An 11,914-nucleotide genomic window follows, 5' to 3' on the forward strand; every position below is an offset into this window, starting at 1 on the left:
TCTTACTGAGGAGTCATGCACACAATCACACATCTTATCTATCTGGGCAATCGGCTGTCACTCACCTGCCACACACAGAGAGAGGGTCTGTGTGAGGTTCAGCTCCCCAGCCTCCAGGTGTAACTGATACTCTCCTGGTTCTGTGTTACACAACTCCAGAGTCCTGGGGAGAAAGGGAGATATGATGAAACCACAGGGAATCATATATAGTATCCACATCAAACCTCATCAAACTACTGGTCCAATAACATAACTAACTACATCTGACGTTCTCTACCTGCTCTTCCAGAGCCGTGTGGGCTCAGGGCACTGGGTCTGTCTGCTGTCCGGACCCAGCCAATGGCAGCGTAGGAGAGGGTGTGAGGAGACCAGGGCCCGCAGACAGAACCCTGGCTTCTCCTGGGCTGAGATGGTACTGCTCTCATTCAGCTGGTCGATGGAAATGAAGCCCTTCTCTGAGGACACACAACACAGGGAATCACATGTAGATCACGTTTTGGGCAAAAACATGCAGGCAGGTGGTGATAAAGAGAGAATCACAACAAGAATGTGTCTGAGAGATTAGTAAAGACCAAGTACAGATAGACATTTAAAAGGGAATGTTTGACTGAAAACAAAGGTAACGAGGAGGATTCAGTGTTGTAGCCTATAAACTGACCCAGGACCTGGACATGGGTGGATTTGACCTTGTTCTTGTTGCCTCGGCATGTATAGATTCCACTGTGGTTCACTGTCACCGACTCAATGAACAGGTAGGTCATATATATTTCTTTATATGTGAGTTGGTATATGGAGACCTGGAGGAAAATATGGTATGCTGCATTACATCTGCATGAATACAATGAGGAAGTCGTGATGGGGAAGATGGAAGGGGTTTCAGCAGAGAGAAGAGAAGGCTGATAAAACATGAAAAAAAGATTGTCAGATTGATAAATCTTACTTGTCTCTGGTTGTCAGGCAGCCACTGTGCGGTGCTGTTCTCTTTCTGCCGACAGCTGAGCAGCAGGGGCTGCCCAGGACTCACAGTGATCTCTGGAGCCTCATCATCCTCATCACTGGCACGGTCCAGATCTGAGGCACACACAGAAAAACACATATGGTCAAGCTCACGCTATAGTGTACTGTAAATGTAATATTGTAATTTGATGACTTTTGTTCAACGGTTAACGTACCGTAATCATATTGTTGAGAACACGCCTCTCCCTGAGAATTGCTAGCACAGCACATGACTGTTGTCCTGAAGTAATTTTTACTTTTCTCTTTGTTGTTAGCCCTCTCTTTGATCGTGGAGGGAATGTCTGTCCCATCATTACCTTTTCTGTTGGAACGGAGGAGAAATTAAACGATGGTACGGCTGCTATTGATGGCTGAGATTGAAATCATGTATAGCCATTGCTTTATAAAACTTTAAAGCAATACCCTGAAAATAATTATTTTGGATTCTATACATTTTCATTGAAATCTGGTGAGACCGTACCCAGTCTTGTCAAGGTTGTTGAACCATTTGATCTTGGGCTTAGGGTTTCCCTCTGAAGAACACTGATAGTCTGGTAAGAAGCCTCTTTTCCCAGGGATAAATTTCAGCTGTGGTTTTGTGGGAAGTCCTAGATAGGTGGATTGAGCCGTAGCTATGAATTTTGCATCAAACATAATTTCAATGTGGTTCAGAATCAATATGGTGCTATAGATTCAACTCTGATACAAGACATGAATATGGTGTAGATCAGAATATGATTTCAAATGATTGTGTGGTTAGGAACATAACTTTTTATAATAATTTCGTAGCAATGGAGAGGATGCCGTGAATATGGTTTTGGGTAGTCTGAGGAGGTTTGAGGTCCAAAATAGCTAGATTATTGGGTCATGTGGCTGTCACTCACTTAGCAGAGGTACGACCAGTAGAGAGAGGGTCAGAGAGGAGTTGATCCCGCCTCTCTCACAGCTGAATGTGTACTCTCCAGAATCACTCACATGTGTCTGTAGTATGGTCAAGGAATAGCCCCTTCTGTTGGCAGGGCAAACAACTACAGATGAAGACAGCAGGGAGGCAATAGTACACTCCTATGGATGCAATAACAATACAATAACACAGTGGCTTTGAGGCACCAGGTAAAACAACAAACACACACACCTTTTTGGGTCAGCTCCACGGCTCCAGCTGCAGACAGGGTCTCCTGGGAGGCTCTGCATGGTGATCAGGAGCCTCTGTCCAGCAGGGACCTCTAGTCTGGTAGGACCAGAACCATTCAGATGGGTTTCAGACAGAGTACACAACCGTCCCTGGAACACAGAACAACATGTCACCATGTCAGGGAGAGAGAGATTCAGAGAGGAAGACCAGCTCTAAAATGATGTGGCTTTTGAAGGTAAATAGAAATCACTATTCAAAATATTCATTAAGTAATTCCGTCACAAAGGTCAGATAATCACCAAACTTTGTACCAGAAGCCCTACCAGAATGTCAATTGTACATTTAGTTGAATTTCTATTGAAATAGCAGTTCTGCTTTTTCTCTTTGACTTGGTCACATTTAAAGGATTGCATCTATAAGCATGTGTTCTGAAAACGTGTTACAGGAACAGAGCCTTCAGAAAGTATTCACCCCCCTTGACTTTTTCCACATTTTGTTGCGTTACAGCCTGAATTTGACATGGATTCAACTGAGATGTTGGCTCACTGGCCTACACACAATACCCCATAATGTCAAAGTGGAATTTGGTTATAATTTTTTTAAACAAATTGATTAAAAAGGTCAAATGAAATCCCAGGAGTCAATAAGTATTCAACCCCTTTATTACGGCAAGCCTAAATAAGTTCAGGAGTAAAACATTGCTTAATTTCACCATGAATGGTGACTTTAAAACAGTTACAGAGTTTAATGTCTGTGACAGAAGAAAACTGAGGATGGATCAACAACATTGTAGTCACTCCTTTAGTCCTCCCGAGTCACGCAGTGGTCTAAGGCACTGCATCTCAGTGAAATATGCGTCACTACAGTCCCTGGTTCAATTCCAGAATGTATCACATCAGGCTGTGATTGGGAGTCCCATAGGGCAGCGCACAATTGGCCCAGCGTCGTGAGGGTTTGGCCAGGGTAGTCCGTCATTGTAAATGTCCTTCACCTATCAGCAGGACAATAACCTAAAACACAAGGCCAAATATACACTGGAGTTTCTTACCAAGATGACACTGAATGTTCCAAAATGTGGAATAAGTCAAGAGGTATGAATACTTTCTGAAGGAACTGTAGGCTAGTAGGTGTGGTGCTATATCACCAGTACTACCTATGATTTTCTACCTACCTCTCTTATACATTTGTATTATTTTGACCTTGTTGAGGTCAGAGTCTTCTTTTCAGAGTTATGTTATTAAGGCAGCAGAATTTCGTTTTTATTATCCTCTAACAAATTCACAAGATTCTTCAAGAACACAATACAACAGACCTACAAAATGATCAGAGCAATTCTGCATCCTTCTGCAATGCAATGTGAAAGGGCATTATGCTACACAGCCTATAGGCCTGCCATCAGAAAAATACAGAACATAAATAAAGGTTTACTGTTTGTGAGGTTGATCTCAAAAGGACACTGTAAATGTACAGTGACTCAAAATACTGTAACTATAATACAGCGGTGTTACAGTAATGATTACAGTAATAATAAAGTAATAAATCTGTATACAGTAATAATACTGTAAAATCATATTACAGCATCCCTGCTGTATTGCAAAATTCCAGTATTAAGCTGGCAACTTTACTGCCAGTACAATGCTGTACATTTCAAGGGGAAAGTTTACAGTGTGGGAATTCCGGAAGCACATTCCCGCCACCCTCATTTCTTTCAAAAAATGTTGATATTATCTTAACATTTTGAGATACGTTAGGAAACATTTTGAGATACTATCAACATCCAAAAAATATATAGATCATACATATATGTTGTTTCTTCATTTATGGCATTGTGTGGCAAATTCCATCTGTCCACGTTGCAGAGATCAGCACAGCTGGGCCGCCGGAAAACGTGTGCTGATCGATCTGGCATTTGCCCCAGCGTTTTTGATATCGTTTAATACAAAATATTGATGCAAAAGCATTGAAAGGAGGGACAAAGTACTGCTGTTTAGACTGATTTTGCCTCATGATTTGTCAACTCGTGCACAATTAATCTGTGCTTCAATCTGGTCAACTGTAGCCTACTGATAACAACCACAGCTGCAGGAAGCCTAGAGAAGCCTATGCCCTCTAAACCCATCTGGGCCAGGGGAAACGAAACGCTAATGTCATGTATTTACAGCCTAAGCTATGTCTTTATAGCCTAAAATAGGCCACATTTAATATCTTTATTTTTCATAAAAGTGTTTTGTTAAAAAGAGCATTTATCTATAGGTACATCAAGATGCACATCATCCTAAAAGCAAAAAGTTGTTTAAAGAGGTCTCCATGGAGATGGAGTTGGACACATTCTCTAGGCATTGTTTCAGAGACCTTGCCATCACGTATCCTGAAATGTGAAAAAGTCCATCCCCAGAGACTCTGAGGGAAGACTTAATCCTAAAAATGAACTAGGAAAGAAAGGAGACCTGTTCTACACAGATTATCCTTGGCACACTGCTCCAACAATTCACTTCAAATGTCATAAAACAGAAAAATGAGGCAACTGTACATTGATTCCACCCCCAAATGTAACATTAATATTTATAATATTGGCACTGTGAAGGTTCAAGGTTCGGAGGCCAGTCTGGATCAATGTGTCCATTACTTCGACCAAATAAGAAGGAGCTACATGAGCTAAGGCAGGAATTTCTCAGCTACTACCATCCACTCTACAAACAGTCCCATAAAAAACACAGGACCAAACCAACAGCTGAATCCACCAACCAACCAAACCAGCCAATGCACCAACCCAGCTGACCCCCTCCAACCCCATCTCACAGCCTGTAATTACATCCCTCCTGCCATCCTCCATAGACCTGACGAGAAACCAGACATTATACTAGTGATAGACACCAATGTAATGTTTATATCAGAGAACAAATTTATACCAAATAAAAAAGTGGAAAAGTTATACTGCCCCACAACAGAGGGAGCTATGGAGCTCTTGACTGTGGTCCAGCTTGGCTCCCCTAGCCATATCATCATTCCCCTTGGGATCAATGACCTGCGAGCCTAACAAGAGAGGGTGGCCACATCACTAAGGAGAGTGATGGAGAAGGCCTCCACCATCTTCCCTGTTGCGAAGATTGTAATATCTAACCTGCTCCAGAGGAGAGATTTTCATCCTGCCACCATCCAGAGGGTAAATGCCAGCCTCTCTCAGGACTGTGTGCTATGGCCCATCATACACCTGGCCCACCATCCCACCCTCAGCCTGGACTGTCTTTACGACAATGTAGACCTGTACAAAGAGACAGTCCCCACATTCGTTAAAGGATGTTGCTCCGGGTGGCCAGTCTACCTCACCTGACAGGAGCAACACACCAGTCATCAACTCCCTGAGACAAATCAGACGCTCCTTTAGAACTACGTCTGGTGGTGCCTCACAGAGACTGGAGAACAGCCAGCAACACTGCCCCCCACACCACTCTCCACCACTTCTCTACCAGGAACTGCATGCAGATACACTGAACTATGCCATACTGCCTTCCACACCTACCTCTTCAATTTCCCCTAGATGTGTCCATAAACCAGAATACACATTTATTTGTTGCTGGGATTTACCTCCCCCTGTTGCCATGGCGGATGCTATTAGCGCTATATCTGAGTGTTTAACACCTTTTTTGACTCAATTGATCTCAAAACCCACACAGCTAAATGCGAAAGCCCTATTTATTCCTCTGGCAAATAAAGATGCCTCTTTTAAACTATTTAGAGTCAAAGATAGATCTAACCCTTGGTTTTCTTTGGGGCTATCTGAGCTCATTCAGATGAGAAATCAGGCCTGGGCCAAAGCAAGAAAAACTGACTCTGTAGCGGACTGGCAATCTTTCAGACAATTGAGATAACTGAGATACAGATGTACTATCTCCATTTATTTCCCTCGCCAACTTTAAACATCAGCTATCTGAGCAGCTAACCGATCGCTGCAGCTGTACATAGTCCATCTGTAAATAGCCCACCCAATCTACCTACCTCATCCCCATACTGTTTTTATTATTTTTATTATTTACTTTTCTGCTCTTTTGCACACCAGTGTCTCTACTTGCACATCATCATCTGCTCATTTATCACTGCAGTGTTAATCTGCTAAATTGTAATGATTCGCTCCTATTGGCCTATTTATTGCCTACCTCATCATGCCTTTTGCACACACTGTATATAGACTTTCTTTTTTTCCCTACTGTGTCATTGACTTGTTTATTGTGTTATTGGCTTGTTTATTGTTTACTCCATGTGTAACTCTGTGTTGTTGTCTGTGTCACACTGTTTGCTTTATCTTGGCCAGGTCGCAGTTGTAAATGAGAACTTGTTTTCAACTAGCCTACCTGGTTAAATAAAGGTGAAATAAATCAAATAAATAAATAAAATTAAGAAAGCTAGATCAAGCTCATTTTAAAACTCTATCTCTGACTCGGCTGGTGATCCTTATACAGTGCCTTGCGAAAGTATTCGGCCCCCTTGAACTTTGCGACCTTTTGCCACATTTCAGGCTTCAAACATAAAGATGTAAAACTGTATTTTTTGGTGAAGAATCAACAACAAGTGGGACACAATCATGAAGTGGAACAACATTTATTGGATATTTCAAACTTCTTTAACAAATCAAAAACTGAAAAATTGGACGTGCAAAATTATTCAGCCCCTTTACTTTCAGTGCAGCAAACTCTCTCCAGAAGTTCATTGAGGATCTCTGAATGATCCAATGTTGACCTAAATGACTAATGATGATAAATACAATCCACCTGTGTGTAATCAAGTCTCCGTATAAATGCACCTGCACTGTGATAGTCTCAGAGGTCCGTTAAAAGCGCAGAGAGCATCATGAAGAACAATGAACACACCAGGCAGGTCTGAGATACTGTTGTGAAGAAGTTTAAAGCCAGATTTGGATACAAAAAGATTTCCCAAGCTTTAAACATCCCAAGGAGCACTGTGCAAGCGATAATATTGAAATGGAAGGAGTATCAGACCACTGCAAATCTACCAAGACCTGGCCGTCCCTCTAAACTTTCAGCTCATACAAGGAGAAGACTGATCAGAGATGCAGCCAAGAGGCCCATGATCACTCTGGATGAACTGCAGAGATCTACAGCTGAGGTGGAAGACTCTGTCCATAGGACAACAATCAGTCGTATATTGCACAAATCTGGCCTTTATGGAAGAGTGGCAAGAAGAAAGCCATTTCTTAAAGATATCCATAAAAACTGTTGTTTAAAGTTTGCCACAAGCCACCTGGGAGACACACCAAACATGTGGAAGAAGGTGCTCTGGTCAGATGAAACCAAAATTGAACTTTTTGGCAACAATGCAAAACGTAAAAGCAACACAGCTCATCACCCTGAACACACCATCCCCACTGTCAAACATGGTGGTGGCAGCATCATGGTTTGGGCCTGCTTTTCTTCAGCAGGGACAGGGAAGATGGTTACAATTGATGGGAAGATGGATGGAGCCAAATACAGGACCATTCTGGAAGAAAACCTGATGGAGTCTGCAAAAGACCTGAGACTGGGACGGAGATTTGTCTTCCAACAAGACAATGATCCAAAACATAAAGCAAAATCTACAATGGAATGGTTCAAAAATAAACATATCCAGGTGTTAGAATGGCCAAGTCAAAGTCCAGACCTGAATCCAATCGAGAATCTTTGGAAAGAACTGAAAACTGCTGTTCACAAATGCTCTCCATCCAACCTCACTGAGCTCGAGCTGTTTTTCAAGGAGGAATGGGAAAAATGTCAGTCTCTCGATGTGCAAAACTGATAGAGACATACCCCAAGCGACTTACAGCTGTAATCGCAGCAAAAGGTGGCGCTACAAAGTATTAACTTAAGGGGGCTGAATAATTTTGCACACCCAATTTTTCCGTTTTTGATTTGTTAAAAAAGTTTGAAATATCCAATAAATGTCGTTCCACTTCATGATTGTGTCCCACTTGTTGTTGATTCTTCACAAAAAAATACAGTTTTATATCTTTATGTTTGAAGCCTGAAATGTGTCAAAAGGTCGCAAAGTTCAAGGGGGCCGAATACTTTCGCAAGGCACTGTACATTTTGGAAAACTGAAAATGCACTGAAGCGTAGAAATTGCTCTTCTTCCCTGCATAAGCAAGTTCTGTTTGACTCTGGCATCATAACTGAGAAGAATGGGATAAGTGATGCTTTTAAAAATAATTTTACCTCTGCAAGCTTTTTATTTGAGAGAGATGGTGGTTTAATTGACCCTGGTCAGTCAATCGACTGCTCTTCCCTCCGCCAGCCTCTAGCTGACCCGACGGTTAACCCCTCAACTTCTAGTGAATCTTTGTTTTCATATTAACAATTTACTATCTGTGATGTGCTTGATGCCTTGCTTAAGATTGATGGAGAAAAATCCACTGGGGCTGATATGCTTGATCCAGTTTTGCTGCAGCTCTCTGCCCCCCTGATTGCTGAATCATTAACTCATATTTTTACCTAATGATTAAATCTGGTACTATCCCCAAGGTTTGAAAGGCAGCCCATGCCCAGCCCCTTCACAAAGGTGGTGACCCTTGTGACCTAAATAATGATTGCCCTATTTCTAAACTTTCTTGCCTAACTAAAATATTAGAATCGTTGACAAATTCTCAGCTAAGATCTTTCTTATCTTTGAAATGTATTCTAAATGTACATCAGTATGGTTTTAGAATAGGTCATAGCACTATCTCTGCTGCATCCCTAGTTATAAATGATGTGGTTAACTGTATGGATAAAAGGCAACATTGTGCTGCCCCCTTCATTGACCTATCAAAGGCTTTCCTCAATTAGCCTAGACCAGACTGCATATAACTGGTTTAAAAATGACTTGACAGATAGAACTCAACGTGTTCCTACTGATGGTATTAAATCGGGTTTCCTGGATATTACGAAAGGTGTTCTGCAGGGGTTGATTCTAGGTCCTGTACTTCTTACTGTTTACATTAACAATGTTGACTGGTTTGAAAATAATTGTCACCTGCACTACTTGTATGCTGATGATACTGTTGCGTATGCTATCTGCCTTCATTGAACCACAAAAAAACTATATTGACCTGAATTTAGTATTGAATGCATATAGAGACTACTGAGTTAGGTAAATCCGTTATTCTGCACCAAATTTGTGGAACAATCTTAAATGTGATGTTTTGTTGCCTCTGGGGAAATTCAGAAGGCTGATTGAGGACCTTATTAACATGAATGTTTTTTATGACCACGTTTTTCTTTCTGTTTGCATTTTGTATTTATATTTTAAAATGTGTATTTGATGTAATTACTGGAATTCATGGTTACTAATAATAATGAATGGCTGTAATGGGCTTCCATTATTAAATGTTTATTAAACAGGAACCGAATGAAGGACACAGGTCTTTCTTTACTGTCCGTGACATACACTGAGTGTACAAAACATTAGGAACATCATCCGAATATTGAGTTGCACCCCGTTGTATCCTCAGAACAGCCTCATTTCGTCAGGCCACGGACTCTACGAGGTGTCGAAAGTGTTCCACAGGGATGCTGGCCCATGTTGACTCCAATGCGTCTCACAGTTTTGTCAAATTGGCTGGATGTCCTTCGGGTGGTGGACCATTCTTGATACACACAGGAAACTGTTGAGCATGAAAAACTCAGCAGCTTTGCAGTACTTGACACTCAAACCCGTGAGCCTGGCACCTACTACCATACCCCGTTCAAAAGCACTTAAATATTTTGCCTTGCCCATTCACCCTCTGGATGGCACTCATACACAACCCATATCTTAATCATTTTCTCAAGGATTAAAAATCCTTATTTAACCCACCTCCTCCCCTTCATCTACACCGATTGAAGTGGATTTAACAAGTGACATCAATAAGGGGTCGTAGCTTTCACCTGGATTCACCTGGTCAGTTTGTAATGGAAAGAGCAGGTGTTCCTAATGTTTGTACACTCAGTGTATATTCCCGCAACAGTCACCGGTTGCAACTCGCCCACTCTCCTTTCTCGTTCCTGGCTAATTTTCTTGAACAACTGTTTGAAAACCTAGATGAGGCCAAAACTTGACGTGCCATAGGTTTAGAGTGGGTGACCGGTCAGTTTGGTCAATTATAATCCCACGGATGCACAGTTTAGCCACCTACCTCCAGGCTGGTGATACAGTGCGCTCGAGGTGAGTCTCCCTGAGGCTGCGACGCGTTTCCATCACAACGGGCGAACAGCAACAGGAGCGCAGCTGGAGAGAGAACAAGATCAGCGAAACGCAAGAGTTTATAACAGCTAATCAACACGAAGAATCATCAACTTGTTGTAATGTTTTTCTTTCAGATAAAGACAAAAAATACAGCTTTTGATGCATTAAAAAAATACAAATTATGCGCAGCAGGTGGGTGATAGGTCTATTGGGGAAATTGGGACTATGGGAAAGTATCAAATTCAGCATATAGTGTTGTGCAACATAGAATATAAAACGTATTTTGAGAATATATAGGCTGGGATTGTTATTTTAGGGTTATCGAATAAAACAGTCGTTGGACATAAGACAAAAAAATGTAAATAACGCGATTAGAGACAATAATATTCAATTGATTATTTTTGGAATTAAAAACGTTGATTATTGATTATTTTAATAACTCACCGATGAGAACTCTGCTATTTCCCTTCACTGGCATTGGTGTTCAACGTGTGTCTCTTTTTTTTCACAATGAGAAGCTCTCGAGAGTGATGCCCCAAGAAGGTATCTTTTATGTGTGACGTTTGATCTGCGGTTCTTTTTCAGAGACTTATTTGGTACTTGAAGGTCCATGACGTTATCACAGTAACTTTGAATGTCAGGCCACGAAAATTGCGATGGTTGACTTTGAACAAATATATACCCTACATGACCAAAGGTATGTGGACACATCTCAATCCAAAATCCTGGGCATTAACATGGAGTTGGTCCCCTATAACAGCCTCCACTCTTCTGGGAAGGCTTTCTACTAGATGTTCAAACATTTATGCATGGAGTTGCTTCCATTCAGCCATAAAAGCATTAGTGAGGTCGGACACTGATGTTGGGTGATTAGGCCTGGCTCACTGTTGCAACTTGGTAGTGAGTGTTGCAACCGAGGACAGACAATTTTTACACGCTAAGTGCTTCAGCACTCTGCAGTCCTGTTCTGTGAGCGTGTGTGACCTACCACTTCAGGGCTGAGCCATTGCTGCTCCTAGACATTTCCACTTCCTAATAACAACACTTATTTGTTGAAGGTTGCATTCTATGACGGTGCCACGTTGAAAGTCTCTGAGATTGCATGGCTGTGTGCTGTCAGCAACTGGTGTGGCTGAAATAGCCAAATCCACTCATTTGAAAGGGGTGTCCACATACTTTTGTATATTTAGTGTATATTGTCACACCAGATAGGTGCAGTGAAATGTGTAGTTTTACAGGGTAGTAGTACGGCAACAAATTAGTGTTAAGTGGATCAAAACTGGATCAAATTAGATTAAGTGGATCAAAACTGGATCAAATTAGGTTAAGTGCATATTGACAGACTTTTCACATTTCGGCTCAGGTATTCAAACCAGCAACCTTTCGGTTTCTGGCCCAATGCTGGGCTCCAGAGTGGCACAGCGGTCTAAGGCACTGCATCTCAGTGCTAGAGGCATCGCTACAGACCATGGTTCGATTCCAGGCTGTATCACCACAGGCCGTGATTGGGAGGCCCATAGGGCAGCGCACAATTGGCCCAGTGTCGTCCTGGTTAGGGTTTGGCTGGGGTAGGCCATCACTGTAAATAAGAAT

The 11,914-nt window shown here is 41.8% G+C and overlaps 1 protein-coding gene across 1 annotated transcript in view; it reads right to left on the reverse strand.

Moving 5' to 3' along the window:
• Positions 1-11,914, reverse strand: part of flt1 (fms related receptor tyrosine kinase 1) — a 101,048-nt gene that overhangs the window by 8,008 nt on the left and 81,126 nt on the right. Inside the window, 10 exon segments of the mRNA XM_031795304.1 lie at positions 66-163; positions 278-455; positions 659-797; positions 941-1,071; positions 1,173-1,318; positions 1,478-1,604; positions 1,881-2,005; positions 2,132-2,280; positions 10,272-10,363; positions 10,766-10,792. Of these exon segments, the coding sequence (XP_031651164.1) occupies positions 66-163; positions 278-455; positions 659-797; positions 941-1,071; positions 1,173-1,318; positions 1,478-1,604; positions 1,881-2,005; positions 2,132-2,280; positions 10,272-10,363; positions 10,766-10,792 (1,212 nt within the window).

The sequence above is a fragment of the Oncorhynchus kisutch genome, linkage group LG18 (genome assembly GCF_002021735.2).
Source record: "Oncorhynchus kisutch isolate 150728-3 linkage group LG18, Okis_V2, whole genome shotgun sequence".
In the NCBI taxonomy this organism is placed as follows: Eukaryota; Metazoa; Chordata; class Actinopteri; order Salmoniformes; family Salmonidae; genus Oncorhynchus; species Oncorhynchus kisutch.